Here is a 25,846-nt window from a genome sequence, read left to right as displayed (position 1 = left end):
CCCAGGATTTTTTTCGGAGGGGGTTTTGCTCAAAAAAAATTTAGGGGGGGGGGGTTACACAAAAAAATCCAAAAACGTTTACAAAATTTGTTAATGTCCATTTTTGTTAAGTTTTTACGAGTCAGAGAAACATTTCGGGGAAGGGGAGAGGTTCAACCCCCCCCCCCTGGATACGGCCTTGCAGCAAGGGGAAACTTTTTACCGTTTGGTGATAGGAGAAAATATCTAGGAAAGGCGAAGTCGAAGTTAGGTCCTTACTTTTGTCCAATGTATAGGGATGGGGAGGATGATTCAATTCATTTTTGTTTTTTCTGAACAATTAAATGGTCTGAGGGGTAATTTTTTAAGGGAGGGGGAATACAAAGGAGGAATGGCTGGATGTAATATTAAGTGATAGAAATTTTACGGGGATTAAAACGTTGGGTAAGTTTGTGGGCACAGGTGTAAGACATAGGGACCATTTCCTAGAATTTATTCGTAATTTAGTCTGGGTTTAAGGGTGTGTATTCGTTCATGATTTATATAGTGTTATATTTTCTGTATTAGCCATGGATCCTAAAGGCTTTCAAACTTGATAAATATCTTATCATATCATATCATATTAAACCATTTAGAAAATTTATTATTTGACTATTTAAGTGGGTAAAAAAAAATTTTTAAGTATAAAATAAATCCAGTAAATTAGAAAAGGAGCAAGAGGTTGAGGGTGGTAGTACGCGAATTTTTTAGGGTAGTGCTCGTTTGTTTTAGGCTCAGGTGGCACCCTTTACTTTTATAAGACTAAGTTTGATTTTTTATTAAAGGGTCTACAAAATATGATATCTACCCTCTGACAGTAATTTTATCGGCCATTTTGTCTAATGTAGCACTAAACTTTTCTAATCACTGAATATTATATATAAAATAATATTCTAAGTGTAAATGCAGCAAAACTCAGAAAATTATCTACTTTTTACTTTCAGGTATCTTATGGAAATCGTGAGCATAGATGACAGCCTAAAATGTCTTGGGTTCTAATGGTTCTATTTGTTTATGCTAGCCAGTTAAAGCTGTACAACACTTTACCTTCAGAAAAAGTTCAACGTAGTGTAAATGAAACAGGTAGCTTCCCATTTATGTTCATTTCATAATTTACACAAATATTTGTGAAAAGTATTGAATCACAATTAACTTTATTTCAGGTATGTGATCAAGGTCGCTGAACAACCCCCCACCTCCCTACTCCCACATCCCCAAGAGTGTTTCTGTATTTAAGTAATGTCATGTTTTGCTATTTATAATACCTTTTTCACTAGTCATAATAGCGGTTGGGCCATTCTATATTAATAAAGCCGAAAGGCTTTTTTAAAGTACCGGTACCAAGAAAATCAAAATAAAAGCAACCCCCCCCCCCCACTGTACCCATCTTAGGTCTATTCGGACCTTAAAACCACTTTTTTCTAAGATTTTGTTTTTAATTAATTGAAATAAATGAAATCCTTAGGGAAAAACCACATTTTCGTCAGTGTTGCCATGTTAAACAGCAAAAATAAAAAAGCAAATTAATTAGCTAATTTTGACAATGCTTTTTGTCCGTAAAAATCAAAACATTAACAGTCTTTTGATTTTCAAAAAGACAGTTAGAGCTTAAAAGAAAAACTACACATTTTAAGCTGTTTGGTACTATACATTCTTAGCTTTTTTTGTAGATTTTCCACCCGTTTTCTTTTTTTAACATTTTACCTCTGATGCTACCAAAAAATTTCCACTTATGCCAGTGCCACATCATAGTCACATCTATCGATAAGGAAAGCAAAATTTCATGAATGACAAGTAAGTTTTCTTGATTTTAGCGTCAAATTTGTATTTAAAAAGCAAAAAATTAAAATTGTCAGAAATTAGTTTAATGATTTTGCACCAACAGTAATTTGTGTCCAACAGTTCTTTACTAACATAAGTCTTCTTAACTTTTGTCAGATTCCTCTCCCAGATAGAAGAACCGCTGTTCTAAGTTTCCACCTTCTCTGATTTTAAAAATAATGCCTTAAACCTTGACTCTGGTTGGTCAACCAAGAAATTTATGATCGAAAGTTGAACAATGGTCAATTCCATAAACTTCGAACGGCGAACGTAATTGGCACTGTAGTCGTGCGTAATTTTGATTTTATCGACAAGTGTGACTATAATGTGGCAAGTGCATTATTCAATTCACAGAATCAGATTTCATTTGCATATTCTATATTTTAGAATATTTTAGAATTTTATATATGCTTGAGATTTTGCATCACATAGGTTTTATAAAGATCCAGAGAATGTTTGCCCTATGCTTTGATTTTTCACAAAATGAGTGCCTTTCTGTGGAAACTCGTTACAATTCAAAAATTTTACAGACACGGTATCGACAAGTATAAAAAATCTAATAAAGCTGCTTATTTGATTCCTTTTTACTTTTCTCTTTTAGGAATACAGGATTGATTCCTGGGTTTCAGAATCACTTCTCTCCAAAATTGAAAAAAGGAAAGCAAGAGGAGCAGCCCCCCCTAAAAACAAGCAATTATGTCTTTTTTTATTTTCATAGTCCTGAAATTGAAATTCATAACCTTTGCCTCCTTTCCTGACATACCCCCCCCACGCAAAGATCCTCCCACGCAACCCTCTCCTCCGACCCCCCCCTCCCAGCAGAAAAAATCCCTCCTGAAAATGTCTGTATACTTCCCAATAACCAATACTATATGTAAACAATGGCCAAGGTTCATAACTTTCAGCCCTTTCCCAGGGAACTGTGGGGGACTAAGTCATCCTCAAAGACATAGTTATTAGATTTTCGACTGCGCTGAACAAAATGACTATATAAAAATTTTGATCGGGTGACTTCGGGAAAAAATGAGCGTGGGAGGGGGCCAAGTTGCCCTCCAATATTTTGGTGACTTAAAAAGGGCACTAGAACTTTTAATTTCTGTTCGGATAAGCCCTCTCACGATATTATAGGACCACTGGATCTATACGATCACCCCTGGAAAGAAAGAAAATAATAAAAAATAAACACGCATCCGTGATCCTTCTTCTGTGAAAAAAAATACAAAATTCCACATTTTTGTAGATAGGAGCTTGAAACATCTACAGTAGGGTTTTCTGCTACGCTGAATCTGATGGTGTAATTTGCATTGAGATTTTGTCACAATTAGGGGGTTTTCCCCCCTTTTTTATCAAAAATAAGGCAAATTTTTCAGGGTAAGTCTCGTAACTTTTGATAAGTTAGACTAAATTTGATGAGACTTATATATTTGAAATTTGCATTATAATCCGATTCTTTTGATATATCTACTGGTATCAAAATTCCGCTTTTTAGAGTTTCGATTATTATTGAGCCAGGTCGCTCCGTTACCACGAACTGTTTGACAATCACGGTCGAAGTTAGTACATTTTGCCTCCTTGCATTTTAAGATAGGTGATCATATATTTTTGTAATTGATATCGTAATGTTTTGTTCTATGGTTTTTACTTCCCTGGCCTGGGAGAGAGGAAGGTCTGAAAGTTCTAATGAAGTGTCATTTGCATCGATAAAGTGAAAAAGGAGGGAAGGGAGGGGCCATAAGAACCGTGGTTCCTAGAGGAACCATCCGTCAAATATCCTGTAACCACTATTTTTACGCCACTATTTTATAATTTCCGATGGTTCGACCTTGCTAAATAGTATTTGTAGCTCAGAGGAACCATCCAGAAAAGGCGTGAGCTTGGGGTTGCCAGTGTCAATAGTAAAATACTAAACTTTCTGTAGCTAAATTACTAAATTTACTGTAGATACAATTAGTAAGATTGACTAAGTTCCTAAACCAATATCTTCTAGGGTTGCAATGGACGGATCTACATCTACCGCACCAAAAACAGTGGAAGATGAGTACTGTACAATTATGAAGAAATTACGTTCACACCCAAATTCATTGGCACAAGCTGTGAATTTGTTCTTTGTCCAGATGATACTTCTGACCTGAAAAACCTGGCAAGTAAAGATGAAGACCCATCTGATCCATAGTATGTTCCTCCTGATGAAGCTTTAGAAGAACTGCTCGAAGCTGAAATAGAAACCGGCCGAACTGAAGCCAACGACTGTAACAGTCAGGATGAGTCTCAAGCTAATGGAGGTGAAGAAATCCTACCACAAGCTTCAAGTATTCCTACTTCCAAACCAATGAGACGACGAGACATTACTTGGAGGAAAATTGATTTTATTCCACCAGACACTCTGTAGAGAGATCAGCTTCGAGTCGACCAAGAAGTGAGCGGAAAGACCCCATTGGAATATGTCAGGTTGTTTTTCAACAACGAAGTAATAAGCCACATACACGACCAGACGAATATATCAGCACTTCATAAAGATAGCAAGCAGTTAGGCGTTTCTTCGGCTGACATTGAGCGTTTCCTGGGAGTCCTTTCGTTTACAAGATTAGTGAAAATGCCCTCCTATCACAGCTACTGGTCAAACGAAACTCTTTACTCCGTGATGGCCGATGCTATGTCACGTGACAGATTTGAACCGATAAAGAAGTATTTGAATTTTGAATGACGATGTATCGCAGAAGCCTCCCGGAGAACCTGGTTATGACAAGATTTATAATGTTCATCCCCTGATAGAGAAGGTTCTAGCCAACTTCATCAAGATAAACCCAGAAGAACACCAGGTCATTGATGAGCAAATAGTTGTGACGAAGCAGCGAATGTCGCTGAAGCAGCACAATCCGAAAAAAAACACATAAATGGGGGTACAAGTTCATCTCCAGAGCAGGAATAAGCAGTTCTGTGTATGATCTAGAAATTTACACTGGCAAGGGATCAGTTTATAAAAGCCCCTTGGGGGGCTGGTGCTGAACTTGTCCTCTGACTTGCGAGGGGAATCCCAAACCACATGAACTACAAGCTCTTTGTACGACAATTGGTTTTCGTTACTAGACCTGGCCCAGACCCAAAATGACCAGGGTATACTTACACTAGCTACAGTTAGGGTAAACAGGTTAAAAGGCCGTGCTTTAGAACTAGATTGCAAAATACAAGCTCAAGGAAGAGTCTCGTATGACTGGTGGGTAGAGACGCAGTCAAATGTTGTAGCGGTGAAGTTGTACGATAATAAGGCAGTTCGCTTGATATCAAAATATGCAGCCGTGGATCCTGAAGATACCTGTGAGAGGTGGGAACTGGGAAGGCAAGCGAAAAGAGCATATAGAAGTGAAGAAACCACACTGTGTGAAGGAATGCAATTACTTTATGGGCGGCGTCGATCTTGCCGATATGCTGGCAGAGCTGTACAGAATTGACTTCAAGTCTCGAAACAAGTGGTGCGTGCAAATTTTCTTGTTCTTGTTTGACCTTTCCATTGTAAATGGGTGGATCCTGTATCGCAGGTGTCTTCCTACTGGAGAAAAACCCATGAACTTACTGCAGTTCAAAACGGACAGTGCACGCGCCTTACTGTCTGGCACATCCCCAGCAACACCTAAGAGAGGTAGACCAGTCGACGAAGCTCTATCCCCAAAGAAAAGAAAGTATAGTTGCCGTCTACCAGTTTCGATGAGACTTGACGGCCAGGAGCACTTTTCAGTTTGGATAGGCAGCAAATAGAGGTGCTGAGCTTGTGTTCAAGCCCACTCCAAGGTGAAGTGTATGAAGTACGAAGTGGCTTTGTGTTTCACGCCAAACAGGAACTGTTTCCCATCTTACCACACTAGTTAGGCGATCCGTGACTATGTGCTGTTACTGTCGGATGTTGCCTGTAGGAACCATTCTGTATTTTCTTCACTTTCATCAATGAAATTTTTCTTGACATTTTCGTTGCGGAATGACCTTAAATAAAGCACAGAAACAGGCGCATAGTTTTTTCCTCTCTTCTTTTAATATTCAGGCATCAAAGGGTTAATCAAAAAGTGAATTTATCCCAATTTATCCCAGCTTTTTAAAGATAGATATGCTTGTATAAACTTCCACTTAGCCAGTTCAAACAATCATACTTCATTTTCTCTGTCCTTGGCAAAATATTACAGTATAAATGAGCACCTTAGCCAGGATATTTGTTCTGGGAAGGGGTCAGAGCGGGGGGGGGGTTGGGCGGGGTGTGTGTGTAAAAACACATCAAAATTTTTTTTATGCATTTTGTTGGTATAACTTTACTTCTCGGCCTTCGGATAACTTTAATTCTCTGGACTGTGGAACAAATTAATTTTATATTAATTTTTCTATCCTGCTTGTTCTAGCAGGCGAGGGGAGGGGTGAGGTATAAAAACTTTAAAAGACGCAACAATATTTGTTTATATATATTTTCGTGGGTATAAGTTTAATTCTCGGTCTTGGTATAACTTTACTTATCTGAATTGTAGAAAAAAATTAACTTGATATCAATTTTTTATGTCCTACTTGTTCTATCATTCTTGTTACGCCACGAAATATCTAAGCTCGAAGACAAAACCATAGAGTGGATACAGAATCATAGTCAGGGGCACCTATTCAGGAATATATAAGGGGGCAAAGTGCATTTTTCAAAATCTGGGGGAGGGCAATAACTGTTTTTAAATTTTTCAATGAAAATGCCAAAAATGGTATTTTTGAGATCAAACAGGGGATAAAAATTAAGGGGGTACTTGCCCATCTTCTATTCTTTCCCCCAAAAATAATGTTTCCTGATCATGGGAATACTGAAGGTAGACATTTGTGTACATCTACAGTAGTAAGTTTGTATACCTTCTTGCAAGCAGCTTGACATATCTTGCGTTAAGTTATTAATGAAAATGTCCTTGGGCAGCATTTTAACGTTAGGATTTTTTTTACCTTGCAGTGATGATATTAGTTCTAGTTTGTTAATAGCTAATTATCTTCTAACTTTCACTTCTCCTATCACAATGGAATTAATTAATTTCATTAATTTCAGTAACTGACGGCCAAGACGAATTTGCCAATTCTTCTATGGTTGTAATACGAGACTCACAAGAAAAAGCAGATCAATTGCAGGTACGTAGGCAAAAACAAAAATTAAAAGAATTTAGGCATGAAAGAGCAAACCACAATCCTCGACATTCAAGATGTTCTGAACCACGAACAATTGTATTTATATCAAATTATATGTCTAGTCTACGTCATTGACAGCCAGCATGTGGCGAACATGTGGCCTAGGGTGTAGTTTCTTGATGAAAAATCAAGCGTAAAGGAAAAATACGTTAAATGAAAAATTGGCTATAATCTACTTCAGGTAAAGAATTTTTGAAAAAAATCGTATCCCCCCCCCCCCGTGCGTCTTTCTCTCGTATCCTTCTATCCGTCTTAAATTTGGTCTCAAACACGGAAAAATAAATAAAAACTAAAGTTTCTAGTCTTTGTGTCTAAATACTAATTCAGGGCCTTGACTCACAACAAAGCTACCTTCAGGATTGGGCTAGGGCGTGGCCTCAGATTAGCCCCCATTTACACCCTCAGCCACCTCCTCTGGTTTTTACCTAGTGCTTATTGGGTGCAAAAGACATTATCCCGCGTTTGACTGGGCAACCTCTTGAGTGGCAAGTTCAGAATTGAACTGTTCTCTTGAAGGGGCACTCGGACATGGATACCACCTACTTAATCCTCTGTATCGTTTCCCTCAATCCTCAGCCAGAGACACACCGCGGCGATAAACCCCTTAACGACTTACTTCTACCTCAGGTATATTACCCTCATCAACGTCCCTCACTCGTCACTTCAGTGACATACAGAAGGTCGAGTGGTCCTCAAAAATTGGGTGGGGGGTACTTAGATGTATTCAATCCTCGTATAAGGGCTTTGGGAGCTGGACTTAGCCAAAAAGACTGGATCGGCCCAGAAACCCACATAGGTGACTGGTTGGGAATTCCTTGACGTCTCCAGCCTACGCTTTCTGGTTTATCTCCATGGTCCCCCTCCAATCCCAGCTCAGGGCTTAGGAGGTCATCAACCTCCAGCAACCAATAAAAAGACGGCACTCTCAGGGGCACCAATCGAAGGTGGCTGTACGCCTAAAGCACAAGCACACACAAAAAAAAAACAAGAAACACAGGATCCTCCACAAGCACAAAAAAGTATAATATCATTTGTATGGTCGTGCCGAAAACCGTAGGATATATATATTTTTTTTTTATAAATGAGTTCAAAAGTGAAAAGATGTCTCTAGTGGCTTTATATCCACTGTTTTTGAGACTTGTTTAGTTTGTAGAAGTTAGGGGAGATTGAAACAACTGTGGCAAAACGGTAGATCTAACTCGGGGTCTACCTAACAAAATTTCAGGAAATTCAGGCCTCTCGAAGTCTCAAGACTTTTACAATTATTCTTATAGCTCATATATCTTTTGAATGATCGGGCCAGTTGTTGCACGTTTTTTGCGTCCCCTTCCAAAATACCCGAATTACTTCGTTCTTAGGTGTCTCTTTCTCTACAAAATGAAGCCACACTGTTGATTTATACCCTGTGATTTTTGCCGTTTTTTTCAAATCCTCAAACAGTAGCTAACTCAGGACGCTGAAGGAGAAAACACAATTTGGTATAAATGGGACTATAAAAATCCTAAGTAAAAAGATTAAAAAATGTGTGTTGCTGCTTTGAATACCAAATGTGTATCAACAGAGTTAAAATTTTTAAATACAACCTAAATCAAAAGTTTCAAAAAACTTTAAAAAATCAGAAAGTTCCACCCAAAAAGTATAGGTAACTTACAAGGGTGGGAAATGGTGCTAGCGTCGATAACAAAAACCTCAACGCCATCTCGAGTTTGGTGACACTCGTCATTTTTTTTCAATATATTAATACGAATAACTAATTTAATGTGTCTAGTTGCTCAAATCAGTGTAGTAATAAGTGTCTGACCTCAGTTACTAACAGAAAAACGATTAGAAAACTTGAAAAATGCCAAGTATCGCCAAACGCTAGGATGGCGTTGATGGTTTTTTGGCCGACACTAGCACCAGCTTCCACTCTTATAAGTTACCCATATCTTTGGTTTCATCCTAAGTTAAAAAAAAAAAAATCAAAATGGACATTGTTTTTTCTGAAAACCCTTAAAGTTGTGAAACAATTCTACAAAAGTTTAAAAGACTTGATTTTCCTCTCTTTCTAATTTATGGAAATCTGGGATAATGCCCTTTTTTATGCGCCATAAAATGTGGAAAAAAACACGTCTTAATTATACAGTGTATTCAACTATCGTTGACGCCAAACCCGATAGCGCACGTAGAATTTTTTTTTCCTTTTTCGTTTTTACATAATATCTGCTTTAGCGAAAATTGCAGTCTATTTCGTATTCAATAGGCTAAGATATGTTTTGAAATATTTTGTCGCTTAACCGTGCATTTCAACTTAATACAGAAAGATTTTCGGGGTTTATTTAGAGTTAGAAACGTTACTTGTTTAGTATCTGGGCAACACGCGTGAAATGAAGTTTGACTAATGCCAATGAAATAAAACAAATTATGATAAAAACATAATAGTTTAGAAAAAATTTGGGCTATATATTTGCACATTAGGGTGGGGGGGGGGGTAAAGCATAGCATATATTAAATAAGTAACCTAAACTAACATAGGTACATTTTCTTGCCTCTTTAACCCCAAAAAACTAAAGTTTAAATATTTTTCACAGAATGATACCTCACTATGCAGCGAAACCTGTTTTTCATATAGCATCTTAGAGATTTCGATGCGGTTCTTCTCGCGTGTTTCCCGGCTACTAAACAAGCACCTAAAAAAGTTATCGAAAACACAGCCGTGGCCACGATTTTTGTTCGGGGGAGGGTGGTATTTGTTCGGGGGAGGGGGTACAAGAAAAATAAAAAAATACATCATCTTTTTCTTATATTCATTTTTCTTACGTTTTTAAGAGTCGGACGAAATTTTTGGGGGGCGGGGGGCTTCAACCCCCTAACCCTCTAGATACAGTCTTGGTCGGAAATAGCTTACATGGAAAAAGTCACAAAAGCGTGAAATAGCTTAAAGATGTGTTTAAAGTTGATTAGCTAACAACTTGTTTTTCTGGGTAGTATTTTTATAGATTAAATTTACTCAGGTATGGGGCTGCATTACAATCAGGGGAGGGGGTAGTAGCAACGCTGAACACGATAGTGCAAGTAGATTTTTTCCCTTCTTCACTTTTTAAACAGTATCTAATTATCAAAATTTTTGTCTATTCGGCATTCAAGAGGTTAAAATATATTTTGGAAAATATTTTTGCTTAACCATGCATTTCAGCTTAACACGCCAAGAACTTCAGTGTTTGTTTACAGCCAGAAACAAATGGCCATAAATACATAGAAAATGTCACAAAAAACTTGAAATAATTTGAAGTCAATTAGCTAAGAACTTGTTTTTCTAGGAAGTATTTTAATAAATATAGTTTATTCAAGTATGGGGTTGCATTGCAATCAAGAGGGGGAGGGAATTAGCAACGCTAAATACGGCAGCACAAGTATAAATTACTTCTTTTCCCTTCTTCTTTTTTTTAAACAGCGTATAAGTATTCACATTTCTTGTCTATTTGGTATTCAAGAGGCTACAACACATTTCGAAAAATGTTGTTGCCCAGTCTTGCATTTAGACTTAATACAGAAATATCTGTGGGTTTTGGCCGGAAACAAGTTGTAATAATAGCCAAAAGTTGCAAAAGCAAGAGATAATGTAAATCATGCATTTAAAGTTGTTTAAGTAACGCCTTGTTTTTACCAGAAATATTTTTTTTTAGATGAGATTTGTCTCTTGATTCCTCTGGAAATAGGCTTTTGACGCTTGTTGGCTTGTGAGTTCAGGCGACTTTTTGGTCAACCCAAAATTTAATTTACTTCTCGTTAGCACAAATGTCTGAGCTTATGAATTGGGTGCTAAACCTGGCGTGACACTCTAGGCTGGCGGGCGATCCCTGTTAGGCTCTGGACTGGACGCTTGTCTGTCTGTGATTCCAGGCCACTTAAGGGTCGTGTGTCAATCCTAAAACTTGGTCAACCTGCCTGAGACTGTAGGTGGACGTGCCTCTCCAAAAGCTAACACACAAGTATTTGTCCAATTTGAGAGTCATAGCTACTCCCACTATTTCCCAATGTCGTTTACCAAAACACTTGGAAAAACTATAGGTCTCCCCGTTCGCCTGTGAGTCCAGTTGGACTTGTCGGTCATGTGTCAATTCCCAAAAACGATAGTCCGCCGGAGACTCTAAGCGGCCAAGTTTATTAGGCTTAGGTCACTTGCTAGCCTGTGAGCCCAAGCAAATTCAGCCCCCCCCCCCTTTTTGCATACAAGTCCAGTCGATATTTTCCAGCATCTGTCAAACCAAAAATCTTGACCATCCCTTAGTTATATGGCTAGTTATATTAGTTATTTAGCCATGGCTTGATGGAAACTTGATTATAAGTCAAACCAGGAGGCCTCTGGATTCCAGAGCCCTCCTCCAGCGTGACTTTCAAAATAAACCTTTATTACTTCCGCTGCAAAGGTGCCACCAGGAATCTTTCCCTTGGGGAGGGGCAGTTTTCCTATGATTATATGTGGTTGTAGTAAATTAAAGAACTTTAAATGCGCTAATCTGTAGTAGTTTCTTCGTTAAAATGTGAACAACTTGGTTTTAAATATATACGAGGGCAAAGGAAAAAAAATCCACAGGGGCATAGGTCTAAAAGTAAATTTGTTTAATATGTTCCTGTTTCCCGAGGTGAGTCATTCCCCCCTCCTCCACAATCGACCCTCCCTGGCGGTGCTCATGTAATGTAGTCTTTTTGTTCACTAATTAATTTTGTCATAATGTGTGTTTGCGGCATTCAATTTCGTTAAAATCTGGCTTCTATCTTATAGGTTTTTTTTGTGTGCGTGGGGGGGGGGGTTGTGTGGGGATTCTCTATACTTCAACTTCACAGTAGGCTGAAGAATAAAAGTCTTCTTTTGTACTACTTAGGATCACGGGTTTGGTGTCGATTAAAGTTTTTGTGGCTTGGTTTTGTTTATCCATTCGCTCATGTTTTTTTTGTTTTTTTTTGTCTATATATGACCTTGAATGAAGGAAAAAGCTTCTAAATATCGGTTAATCGCTTCAGAGTGTTGCAAATAATTTTTATGTGCAAAATAATTTATGGTAAATAAGATAAACAGTTCTGTCGTCCTTATCAAGTAGCCATAGACCATAAAAAAGGAATGATGTTTAAAAATTTATTGCACGAATTGACAAGGTCAAAGCCTGTAAACTATCAAATTAACGTCAAAGCCTTCATTTCAGGTTGACAATGCCACCGAACTTCAAAGAAGAAATGAAGCAGAAAACCAGGAAAAAACAGTGGCAAATGAGGAAGTGAGACAAATATCTATACCCAACGGAAGCTCGAAAGATCAGCTTAATCAGACGGATAATAGTCCGTTGAGATCATACGCTCCGAATCTACCAACTGGAAAAGGAGGTTAGGTTTATTGGACCTAAATAGGCTTATCGAATGAGCAAAGTCAAATTACAAATCGTTTTCGCGTAACATAATTAAGGGGATATCCACTTTTAAAAATCGTATATGCCAGTTAGAACACACAACATGTAGCGGAAGTTTAATATGTACAACAAGAGGCGTTCTCTGCGTGGGCGAGCAAATGACGCTCCGAGACACAGTTTATAGACAGTAAGCTTATCGCAGATCATTTCTGGTCTTCGTTCTCGGTGCGAACATAAAGCTCCTCCCACTTATTTCTGCATTAGCGGGTTAGTCTGTTTTCGTCAATCACTGAGAAATGGTTACCAAGTGCATTATTCGTAATAGCGGGTTTCCACTTGTTTCCGATTAGATCACAGTCTGACTTGTCTACCCATGAAACGATCTGACTTCATTATGTTTATATCTGCAAAAACGTTCTCCGGAGCACTCGCACCCCGGTCCGGGTTTTTATAATGGGTGAGATAGAGAATGATCATACTGGATAATTCTATAAACTGTGCTCCGAGATATGCATCAGTGGGGGGAGAGTGGCCAACCCCTCGGACATAATCAAAATATCACTTAATAGGAAGATGGAATCTCAATTTGTCCCCTGTTGGGATTGAAAATTTTAATTGGAGATTCACAACAATTTGAATAGGTGATCCTCAGAGTTTGTAATATGGCATATCGATATCTGATAGGCTTATTAGATATTTAGTGTTTTCATAAATAATCAGCAAATATATCGATCTTTAGGTCTATCAGTAGCAGTTTTAGGCCTCATAATCTGGGGGACAAGGTATGCCATAGGAGTGTGAAAATATAAAACAAAAGGAATTTAATGTCAGAAAAACTGGTCGGGGGGGGGGGGGCAGCTGCCCCCTTGCTATGGCCTAAAACTGCCAATGAGGTCTATGTAAATTTCAATTAAAATAAGTTTGTAAAGTATAGGCACCAAAAGAGCTTCTAAGGATTACATTATGGAATGGTACCCAAAGGTTCCGGTAACATCTGCAAGCAGTGTAAAAGAAGTTTTATCATTGTAATTATTGTTTATGTGCATAACAGCGCAAAAAAGGTTTCCAGTATCCACTAAATTCCCCAAGAGTACCTGAGTGTAGCAGGAAACAAACTGTGATCTGGTACTGATGTTTGAGAAAACACGTTACATGCAGGGGCGTAATTTAAGGGGGAAGCAAGGGGGCAGTTGCTCCCTCAATAATGTGAAGAAAAAATTATTATATATCCCATGCCGCTTGACTATCCGGATATGGGCCCCTCCCCCCACAATAAAAATTCTGGAGATTCGTCCCTGGTTACAAGTAAAAGGACCAGGGCCAGGGGCACAGCTCAATAATTTTTATTGGGAGGAAAGAGGGGTTTCCATGTGGAGAGTCAAGAGGCATGGGCTATAATAATTTTTCTCTAAACTATTTGGGGGTACAACGGCCCCCCCCCCCCCAAAAAAAAAACAACGCCCCTGACCAGGGATGCATACAGAAATTATTTTGAGGGAGGGTGACAAAATGGAAACTTGAGGAAATAGTTCCTCAAACCCCCGCCCCCAAAAAAGAGAGTTGTATGTAGGCTGCAGTACAAAAATACTGAAAATCTTTACATTTCGGAGGAAGGCTGACTTTAGGTACCAACTTACTTATGTCTCTTGCCGGGCGCTGCTCGGCGTAGAGAGTGACGTCTGCCTCCTCCATCCACTTCGGTCCATGGCAAGCGTCTGCACATCGCTCAACCTGATATTTGCCATCGCCAGGAACTCGGACAGGCTGTCAGACCATCGTTTCTTCGGTCGGCCGCGAGGTCGCTTCCAACCGGCTTTGACAGGGTCGAAGTCATGGATCGTTTTCGCAGGTATGTGTGGAGGCATTCGAAGTAGATGTCCGAACCATCGTAGTGTTCGCTCGGCTGCTTGGGTCGAAAACCGAGACTGCTTGGTGAGCTGCAGCAGCTTCTCATTGCTGACAAAGTCGAACCATCGTAGACCTTCGATCCTCCTCAGGCTCTTCGACTGAAAGACATCAATTGCCTTGAGGATTGCGGCTGAAGCTTGCCACGTCTCAGCTCCATAGAGCATCACAGAGCCGACGAGGGCGTTGAAAATCCGCAGCTTCGTTGTGCGACTGATGTTCGGTTTTCGCCAGAGGTGACGGTTCAGTCTGCCCATGGCAGAAGACACTTTGGATATTCTCGCTTGTAGTTCAGAAAGAAGCGAGCCATCTGAAGAAATTATGGAGCCCAGGTAGGTGAACCTTTGGACAACTTTGATGCTAGTGGTGCTATTCAGGCTAACTGAAGGATTGGCAGCAGGAGAGGATGGGTCAATGGCCATAATTTTCATTTTAGTCCAGTTTATCTGCAGTCCTACTTTTGCAGCCTCTTCTCTTAGGATTCGAAGCGCTTCCAGCAACTGCTCCATGGAGTCCGCACAGAATGGCCAAGTCATCGGCAAAATCAGCATCTGTAATGACACGATCTCCAAACTTGAGTCCAAAGATGAGACGTGAAGTAGTCCTTGTCATAACGTAGTCTATGATGACATTGAAGAGCTCTGGGGCAACTGCACATCCTTGGCGCACTCCTGTCGTAATTTGGAAGAACGGGCTGCGGCGGCCGTTCACTTGAACACAGCTCTCCGTCCCATAGTGTAGAGCTTTGAAGAGTCTGCAGTACTTCTCAGGGAGGCCTGTCGATTCTAGAATCCGCCAAAGAGCTTCTCGGTCCACTGAGTCGAACGCAGCACGGAAGTCGACGAAGGTAAAAAAGCTTTTTGTCGGAACTCCGTGGCTTTTTCTATGATTTGTCGGATCGTAAAAAAAAATCTGCTCGATGGTTGAACGGTCCGACATGAAACCAGCTTGCTCCGGTCGCCGGATTTTACGAATGATATTTCGACATCGATCTAGCAGGGATTGTAGAGAACAGGGTGTGGAGAAACAGGAGCATAACAGGACCTGCATATATTAGCAGCTCCGAACTCAGGCCACAGATACCGGCAGCTTTATTGTTCTTGAGCCTTTTTACTGCATTTCCAATTTCTGATGGGCTGAAAGGCTCGTCTGGAGGAACATCTGTTTCGGATCTTGGACTGCCAGGTTGGCTGGGACTATAAGTAGGAGGCATAGACGGGCTAGTGTTGTTGAGGAGTGAGCAGAAGTGATCCTTCCACCGCTCGAGACAAGAACCCTCATCAGAGAGAAGTGTCCCATCCCTGGATAGGACGGGTCCCAATGCTGGTGTTTTATTTTCTGTGAGATTGCGGAGGTGCTTGAACAGGCTACCCATGTCGTTCTTTTTTGCTGCTAGTTCGATTTCATCGGCTTTCCTTGCAACAAACTGAGTTTGGTCTCGGTGAATAAGTCTGTTCCGCACTCCATTGAGCCTTCGATAGGTGGCCATGTCCCCAAGAAGTCTTTCCCTCCGCCTTTGTTCTATGACCTGCAGTGTTTCGTCAGTTAGCCACGATTTCTTCGGGAAACTTCGCTTGCCAAGCACCAGCTGTGCTGCTTCACTGGTCTGTGATTTAAAATACTTCCAGGCGTCTTCGCTGTTGTTGAGTGTGCCCAGGAGCTCAAAGCGATTTGATATCTCAACACTATACTTCTGGCGAGTATATGGCTCCTTTGGTTTCCCAATATCCGCTGCTACTGGTTTTCTTTCCGATCGCTGTGCATGGAGGCGAAGCTGGACATCAGCACACACAAGCCTGTGATCTGCATTTCCGAGCTCTGCTGATCTGTAAGTTCTACAGTTCTTCGGCGATGATCTCTAGCGTTTAGAAATAATGACGTAGTCAATCATCTTCTTTGTGCGACCGTCGTTACTATACCACGTGTACTGGTGGATAGTCTTACGTTGAAAGTAGGTGTTTGCGATCACAAGTTCATGGGATCGGCACAGTTCGAGTAGGCGATGGCCGTTATCGTTCAGTGGGTCGGGGGACACAGGTCCAATTGTGCCACGCCAAACACCCATATCATCTCGCACTGTAGCATTGAAGTCAACCAAGAACAACAGCGCTATCATGGGGGGGCACTGTTGACAGAAATTTGGACAGAGCAGAGTAGAACTCGTTCTTAATTATGTCGTCAGACTTATTGGTTGGGGTGTAGTATAAGAAAATCGTCATCCAGCCATGCTTCTACCCAAGGTAGGCCTACATTATTCTGTCTGATACAGCTTCGTGCAAGAGTAAGGCCTTTCTTGCAAGGCCATTTAGCGCGAGGCCAACACCATTTCTTCTCATGCTCCCTCCAGACCAGACTAACGAGTGATTATCGCCTATTCGATCTTCTCCACTTCCAGTAAGACGGGTTTCTGTGAGACCTGCAATCGCCACTTTATTCTTACGAAGTTCTTGAGAAAGTAGGTTCTTTGATGCAGGTGCATTCAGGGTCAAAATATTCCAGGTGGCTATTCGAAGCCCCCTTTGGTCTAGAAGGTTCAGTCTGTCAGTCTTTCTGACGTCGTCAGCATGTCCGTTGACGCGCGTAGGTCGAGATCTTAAAAGGAGGTCCGGATCCGAGGCTATATAGTCACTTTGCGTAGCACTTGATTTTCAGGTGGAGGGTCGCTAGCCCAACCGACCCTAGGCCTGGAATCTGATTAGAGCTAGGTTTAACCTAGATACTGGTATTCCCGGGGTGGGCTCCACCCAACACATGAGGTTGCAGCAACCCTGATCAGAGTGTTTAGTTAGGGGATGACCCCATATCCAGAGGCACGTGGTCAGCAGACAAGGTCTGCATCATTCCGGACGAACTCCATTCGCCTCCAGTACCAAGGATAGTTAAAATAAAATCTGATTGTTTAATAGGTTGAAATGGACACTTACGCAATCGTAAATACAGGGACGTATCCAGGATTCTTTTCGGGGAAGGTTTTACAAAATAATTATTTTTCTTGGGAAGGGGCTTACAAAAAAAACTTTCAAAAACGCATCAAAAATTTGTTTAGATTTTTTTTGTTGCGTTTTTACCAGTTGGACAAACATTTCGAGGGGGGTCAATCCCCCTAAACCCCCTGGGTGCGGCCTTACATATATATGTTTAAAAATTAGGAGAACCAAGAATTCAATTTTTAACGAAAAATACTTCTTATATGCGGCTATGCAGTTTTGGTGGTATTGAGTGCCAACAAAAATAAAACGTCGAAGATAAATCAGCAAAAACTAAGGTAAAAACATAAGGCACCAAAAACCTTAAAAACGTGTTGCTATCCGTTGAAGTGTAGTCGTCTCTAGGAGTCAGTTCAATATAATTTTTTTTTTTTTTAAACTGAAAGTAAGGATCGACATTAAAACTTAAAACGAGCAGATATTATTATGTATATGAGGGGGGGGGTTGTCCCCTTCTCAATAACTCGCTCTTTACGCTAAAGTTTTTAGTACTTTTAAAGATTATTGCTCTAGTTAACAAGCCTTTATGTTTCAAGAGTTGCTCTTGAAGAATAGCGACAAAAAGTCTAACTTTAGTTTGACTTTTTGTCAAAGTGTTTTTGTCAAAGGTGTTTCGATATTGACTGAAACACCTGATGATCTATAAGCCGTAGCCAAAAAGCGCCTGGAAGAGACTAGATCTTTTGGAATGATTATAAATTCATTCATAACTAAGGTAATGTATTGCTTACAAAGTCCGAAGGGAGCAAATAAGACAGGCCTGAAGCTTAACGGAGGGAGCATTCTGGGATTTGACCAATTTCCCTATCTTACCCGTCTAATCACCAGTGACAAAAACCGCTCAAGATATAAAAAAGCGGCTTTTTATTGCGATTTCCAGTTTAAAAGCATTTATTCAAAAGGCCCCAGTCTAAAGCCGCCAATAGTCGTAGCAAGAATCTCCCCTAAGGCTTAAGACACTACTTCTCGACGCTTTGACCACCCCGATCTAGGTCTGCAGATGAGAATGTTGTACACTGAAAATGGATGATAGGCATTAAATCGCAGCAAATTGGAAATAATTACCTCCTTCAAATCGCCAGAATCACTTACCTTTATAGAATCTCAAGCCTCGAACGCCTTAACATCCAGCAAAAAATCCCCATCAAGATCCAGCTCCAACAACTACGGTGGCTTGGTCACGTTTCATGGATCAGCAAGTCGGGTCTTCCAAAAGTCATCTTTGAAAGGAACACCCAGGGTGGGTTCTCGTGGTCGTCACCCAAAGAAATGATAGGATAGCTCCGCACCTCTTCCCTTCTCCGACCTTTTTTGGCTATCAGAAGACCGCGGGGCATAAATTATGCACATGCGCGCCATTACAAAGAAAGAGGACCCCAAACTACCTTCAAGGATAGACGGGACTTGAGGACAATAGTGTTCTTTTATAGTTAAAGGAAGAATTTTATTTAGCTAAAGAAAAATTAAGTCCATGAATTAAGGCATCGTAGCGACTCTCTTTATAATTTTAAACCTCTGAATTCTCAACACGCAGAAAAATTCCGATTTTATAACGGTAAAAAAAAAAAAAAAAAAAAAAATCAGAGACGATCGTGACATTGCAATAAAATGTTCTAGTCATTCATCATGAGGAAAAAGAAAACAAATACCGCAGTTAAATAAGCGTGTCAAATGAATTTTGCTGTCGACACTGAAAACGACACAGAATTTGCGTTTGTCATAAGGAATAATATACAAGCTCATTAGTTAATGAAGATCTGGCCTCAGACACACCTTACAGAGTTTATGTGTAGGTATTCCATGTTTAAATTTGCCATGTTAAGTCTGATTTTATTCTAGGTAGAATGCTAAGAAAGTTTTATTCTATCTGGTTTCATTTAAATTTACTTGTTACAGGAGTTTACTTTAGATTGAATAGTTTTAAGTGCATGAGTTTGGCTTAATAAAAATAAGATCAACGCTATCTAGCATTGGTGAATTTTCTGAGAAACTCATAATTCTTTTGAGCTTGAAAATACCTCCTTGTAGCATAGTCCGACTCTAGATCCATTCCTTAAATTTTCATTCCCTAACTGAAGTATTTTCCAGTATATGGAAAGGTCCCTGATCTGTAATTTGATGCTAAAAGGCATGTTGAGCATATCCCAAATCCTAGTTTGTAAACATATTAATATTTTGAAATAGTAGTCACCTAAAATGTCATTGTTGAGGTTTCAGGCACCCCCTCCCCTCCGAAGAGATCCATGGATTTTCCCCTAATAGTTTGGTTGCATCCATTTTATACTGTCTGATACGACTGCTAATAGCGCACCTTATTAAGGTGGATTCATATTTACGGTCCACTTTGTATGGACCGTAGACGTGTTCAGAACGAAGGCACCACCACGTTTCATATGGTTTCCGAAACCGGGAGACTCAAAACTGGGTATTAAACTTGGAAACTGGGTATAATCTTGGCAATAAACCGATTTGCTATCTCAGAATTCTCGTTGTGAGTGGTTTTCGTCACTCAGATAGGGCATTAGAACTGTTGCATATCTGTCCTTTCAGGCACTTTAAAATCGTGGAACGGAATGATTTCCAAATTCTGTCTCTAGTATCAGCTTAAAATCAGCTATTTTACTTAATCTGCCAATATTTTTCAAAAGAAGTATGGGCCTATTTGGACAGAAGGGATTTTTAGTTCAAAACTTTCCTGAAAACATAAGAATTTTTATTAATAATATACTTATAGGAAATTCCCAGCTTTTTTCTTAAGCCAGTAGCAGATTAATAATCCACAAAAGATTGGTGCTCGGCTTGGCAGTACGGAGCCCAGGGTACAATTCTGGCTGCCACACGGTTGGGTGACTGGCTCGCTATTCGTCGCTGTTAAAAAGACCACGTCAATGAAACGGATTTGGTAATCTATGCGCCATCCATGGTTCTGAAGGGTCCTTTTTGTACCCTTGTATTAAGTAAATAAAAATTCAACTCTTACAACTTTCCCAAAATCTTGAATTTAAAACTTAAAGTAACTTAGCTTAGAACGCGACCCTAAATTTTTGGGAAAACACAAGTCATAACCCAAGCTCGCCGAAAAATCAATCAGAACTTAGTATTTTCAATAAGATACAAAAACAATAATGCTAATAATTACAGCTTTATTGAAAACCAAATGTATTTTGAACAGTATGCTAGTTTTTCGAAACACCACCGACGAATAAAAAAAATCAGTGATCAAGTGATCAATATCAGTGATCAATATCAGTGATCAAAATCAGTGATCAATATAAAAAAACAATGATCAAGATGACCGGAAAGAAATAATGAAATAAGCTGAATATTCAACATAATGATACCAATCTCATTGATTCAACATTCTCTTTCATTGTGTTTTTTTCATTTTTATATGCTATAAATGTAAAAAATAAAACTGTTTCTAATATATTTTCTTTTTAGCAAAGCGCAAATGACACAAGAGGCTTTAGAACTTTTGTAGTTAGGGGAAGGGGACAGTTTCCAAACTCCTCATCGTAGGAATTTTTGTTTGTTACAGGTTTGACTTGAATGTTCAATTTGATTTTTCCTCGTTTCAAGGTTTATTTATTTTTCTATATCAATATCTGTTATCTTTATTTTTGATATGATCATTTATTTTAATTTTTCTTCGTTTTGGGTTTCATTTATTCTTTCATAGTAATTTTTGGTTGTTTTGAGTTTGAATTATTACAAGACTTTATTTTTATTGGTCTTACGTTTAATATGGCTCTCTATTTTTCTTTGAAAACTTCTTTTTCAGAAAGTTAGTTTATTTATTGGTTAACATAATGCATATTTCTCCAGTTTTTCACGTCTTCGGTATAACAAAAAAACATCTGATTCTATTTTATTAGTTCTAATTCAATTTATCCACCCCCCCCCCCCCCAACATACCCTGAAAGTTTCAATTAAATGCCATTACCCACTCATAGTGCCCCTCCTTTCAAGATAGGGGGGATGCTCCTTTAGCAAGATAAAACTCTTGCTAAGGTTTTCGGACCATAAAATGCCGACTGGCCACCTTAGAATTCCCAATTTCCCTGCTTTTTGTCCTCGTTAGAGTTCGTAAATACCATATACTGCAGTTTCTTGTTAAAAAATTATTTAATTTTAATGCAATCTCTTTCAACACCTAAAAAGGATACTAGAACTTTCAATTCGCGATAGAATGAGTGCCTCTGCGAAGTGTTCAGGAGAAACAATGCATGAAGGCTTCATCGTGCTTTACAATCAATATTTATTAGGTTGCCCTTACTGGAGCAACCAAGAATTTATGGGGTTTCTGGGAATTTATAAAATTCCCACAAATTTTGTTTTTGCTAAGAACTTTCATTTGTAAGAATCATCGAAATCTCAGTTACCATTCATGAATCAGCTTGGAATGTTGATTCTTCCCCAGTTGATAGTCATTTTCAAAACACTTTTTTAATTTTTGGTTACTATGGGCTAGGGATCGTCTCATACATAGTTGTCCCTAAGGGGGCGACCATTATACTCCCTGGACAAGTAAGCAGAGGCGCCAACTGAGGGGGGGAGGTAATTGCCCCCCCATCCCTAGACTTTGAAAATTACCGCGAAGTCACCGCTAACCCCTGTTTTAGGTATGTTTGCTCAATATATATTTTTTTTTTTTGCATCTTCATTTTTAAAAAGATCTAAAAAAATCCTTGCCCCCCCCCTACATTTTCGTGCATTGGCGCTGCTGCAAGTAAGCTTCGTCATGTAAGTAAGTCAAGTAACTTAAATAAGCTAGGTAAGTAAGATTGATCAAGTACACAGTCAATCTTTTCATGTTCTTGCTCCTTCAGAAGAAGTTTAACCTTCAGCAGCACAATACCTTCAACAAACAAAGCTTTGAAGTTATTGCATTTCTTTTTATTAGTCTTGTTTTGTGTGTTGTCACTAATTTAGTTGGGAAAGCTGATGGCAAATCCTACCGAAAACATTAATTATAGTTGTAATTAAAATAGTTCAATAAACTGTCCCAGGGATCATACAGGACGTATGAAGCTAAGAGAGGAAAGGAAATAATGAATGAAAAATAAACCAAAAAAGGGTGAGAAAAGGAGGATTTTGTCAGCCAGTGGTAAAGTATGAAAACGAAAAACCAGCAAATTTTTCGATAAGGCCAAGTCGTCCTCAGTGCTAAACAAAAAAGAAAAAAAAAACAATAACAACAAGATTCTTGTTGTTGTTTTTTTTTTTCTTTCTTTTTTTTTTACCACTGGCTGACAAAATCCTCGTTTTCTCACCCTTTTTTGGTTTTATTTTTCATTCATTATTTCCTTTCCTCTCTTAGCTTCATTCGTCATGTATAACCAGTGTGGTCTTAGAAAGTATTTATCATACAGGACGTATCACCGGAGAATTAGGGATCCTCAAAATGAAAAACAAACACCCTCTGTAACATAAACTTGCTTATAAAGCCTAATTGTCATGGCTCTTCCTTTCTCGACCAAAAAATTCGGATGAAAGTATCACCCAGTAAGAAAAAAAATGTAATTGCTTAGTTTCTATACTACGCTCGACTTCAACTTCAACAGCACGACTTCAACTTCACGACTTCAACAGCATCATGTTGCATAAAGTATACATCAAGATTAGCCATGGGCATCGTGACCATAAATTAACTTGGGATTATAGCAAGGATGTCCCTGAGAATTTAACAATATCACAGAGGCATTTGCAAAAAAATACCAAGGTATTGAAAAATCGTAATTTTTTCTTGAATTATTAGATCACACCAGAAAGTGCGCATATGAGCACCTTCGGATCCATATTCAATCACAAATATCTTTTTTTACACCAAATTGATTTTTAATCGTAATTATTAGCTTGTTAATTCTGCCAGTGCAGTCCTATTGTAGCTCAAATATTGCAGGGGTAAGTCTTTTCACCCTCCTTACAACTACTCCCAGTCAAATGTCAACCATATGAGCCAAAAGATGAGTGAGGAACAAAAAAAAGTCTATTTGAATTCATTTTCCAATAAATTCCTCTGAGTATCGTGTAACGTTAGCCAGTTTGGCGGTAGTGATTGATTGAAAATAAGGGAGAAATCTGTTATACTAGAAAACTAAGTTCTCTTCTTCTCCTTTGGATTACTATGGAGACGCTTTCGCATAATTTAACCACCGGGGCCACATTCCAGGTCCAGCAGTGGACTGCTTCTGGATCCAAGATATGGTTCCGGTGATGAGATTATGCGAAAGCATCTCCTGGTTCCCTAATATTAATCTCTATGTAATTCTGTTTCTGTCCAAAAATTCTTCCGTAAAAATTGAACTACTATTGAGTTTAACCCTGTCCCAAACCTAACTGCTTTTCCTTCTTGAATTTCATCCAGATAATAGAAATATAATAAATATAGAAGTCAATATATTTAGCTAAGTGTCTTTTAATGTCAGTTTGGCAATAGATAAGGAATGATTCAAAATAAGGAGGAAATCTAATGCGATACAAAGCCAAGTCAGCTTCCTTTCAAGTTTGTCTAAAATCGCTGTTACTATAATGTTCATCTTCTTTTGAAAAATGCAAAATAGTTTTAAGATGGTAATTTTTATCGTCTGATAGGAATTTTTGCCAATAGAATAAACCACCCCCTCCAACATTCGAAGCATGCTTCTTTTCTTTCTTGTTTTTTTTTCTTGCTTCTCAATAAAGAAAGTAAAGAAAAACACGTCTGCTAGATGTTTTCGCTACTTCATTTTTAATGATTTTAGTTGCTAATAATTAAGAATGAAAATTTAATAATATATCAAATAGACATACAGTTAATAAGTGCATAAAGTAAAACCACAAAAAAAGTTTTAAAGATATTTGCATAGTTGATCATTAATGTAGTTGGTCACAGCATCCAATGATGAAGAAATTAAAAAGAAAAACTAAACAAAAAAAAACTATAGTTTAAAGAAAATTATAGAGAAAAAAGGACCTAAAAAGCCATGATGCCAAAAACAAAAAAATAAAACCAAGAAAAATTTACAATTGCTTAACTTTAAGGGTTGACCCAAATGGGCTTCACTCACTTGTGCACTCCTGTAATATCTGGAAAAGGTGAGCTATGGACTTTAAACGCACCATTGCACCGTATCTCCAAACAATTTGAGAGAATACTAGCTGCAGATATAAAGCACAGAGGTCCTGGGGGGGAGGCAGAATCCCACTCAGATTAGTTGGAAGGAGTTTCAGAAAAACTGTTTTTAACTATGGCACAAAAACGATTTTTTCATGCCCCCCCCTTCTTCTGAAAAAAGTCCACAAACCCCTTCTAAGAGTTTAGACATATTTTTTTCTGTTTTTTTTTTCGTTTTTTTATGACACTGATTTTTCCTTTTCAGAAGGATATTGGTCACTTATACCACTATCGCATGGCTCCAGCAGTCGACAAGGGAAGGCAGTGGCTTCACCTGAAAAATTATTTGAAACCTCTGGGATGACTTCAATTTCCAAATTTCAAGAAATTTTGTTATTTACGATCCCATTTATTCTTTTAATTAGCACTCTTTAAGTTAGATAAGCCATTTAAACCTCAGCATTGGTTTCCCTAATATAGTCACGTATAATCACTTTAACGTATAGTTACTTTTTACTATTCTGAGAAAATAATTTAGGATTTATGGTTCTTTCACACCACACCGTAGAACCTTTCATACTAGTATAATTTAAGACTTACGATACGCCCCGTAATCTAACGGAGCAAACTTTGTTCGTGACGAATGCAGAGCTAGGCAGACTTGAGCTCTACTTAGGACCTTATGATGAGTAAACTTAAGTTACTTTGTGGAAAATCCACAGTATAGAAGCAAGAAAATAGTTTTGGGTTAGCAATTAACAAATAAATAACAAATTAATACACGTTCCCTGGAACGTCTTTCACACTCGATCCGTGCTTGAACTTCCATCTCCATTCTGTATTCTAATTTTTGAATAGTTTGAACTTGTTCATTTGTGAGAAGCTATAATTAACGTAGCGACCTTTGACGCTTAACGTAGAACTTAACGTATGTACACAGCATGTACATATACTTAACGTAGAACATTATGTACATGCTGTGAAATCTACTTTACTCTCAGTGCATAAAATTTGCCTTTTCTCCTATTGGTTTACGTTCAAAACATAAAGTTCGCGTTTTTTTCTTTCAAACTTGCATGCATCTATCAAGGGCAATTAAGATAATCAATTCCCTGATAAAACAGATACATATATTTACGCTATTTTTGTTATAAAGGGGTCATGAAGTGATTTCAATTTATTTTCGATCTGGGGGGAGAGGGGGTATACATATATATATATATATATATATATATATATATATATATATATATATATATATATATATATATATATATATATATATATATATATATATATATATATATATGTGTATATCAAATACTACCCTCAAAATGTAAAATTAGTGTGTATGTTATCATTATTTAACACTTCAGATATCAGGTATTTAATATTCTTTGTTATAAAATTCCATTTGAGAACATCCGATCTTTTTAGCGAGTCAC

The 25,846-nt window shown here is 38.5% G+C and overlaps 1 protein-coding gene across 2 annotated transcripts in view; it reads left to right on the top strand.

Annotated features, from left to right (window-relative positions):
* The window catches only part of LOC148942624 (uncharacterized), a 29,128-nt gene extending 3,504 nt beyond the window's left edge, over window positions 1-25,624 (top strand). For both annotated transcript variants that reach the window (XM_089102104.1, XM_089102105.1), the window contains exons 2-5: window positions 963-1,101; window positions 6,893-6,972; window positions 12,213-12,390; window positions 24,667-25,624. In XM_089102104.1, the coding sequence (XP_088958230.1) occupies window positions 1,002-1,101; window positions 6,893-6,972; window positions 12,213-12,390; window positions 24,667-24,836 (528 nt within the window). In that variant the 5' untranslated portion in view covers window positions 963-1,001 and the 3' untranslated portion in view covers window positions 24,837-25,624. The remainder of the gene's footprint in view (window positions 1-962; window positions 1,102-6,892; window positions 6,973-12,212; window positions 12,391-24,666) is intronic.
* The last annotated feature ends 222 nt before the right edge of the window (window positions 25,625-25,846 follow it).

This window comes from Artemia sp. Qi Xiang Cuo, chromosome 16 (assembly GCF_049724085.1).
Source record: "Artemia sp. Qi Xiang Cuo chromosome 16, ASM4972408v1, whole genome shotgun sequence".
NCBI lineage: Eukaryota > Metazoa > Arthropoda > Branchiopoda > Anostraca > Artemiidae > Artemia > Artemia sp. Qi Xiang Cuo.
The sequence above is the reverse complement of the archived record's forward strand: the minus strand, read 5'-3'. Positions and strand labels throughout refer to the sequence as shown.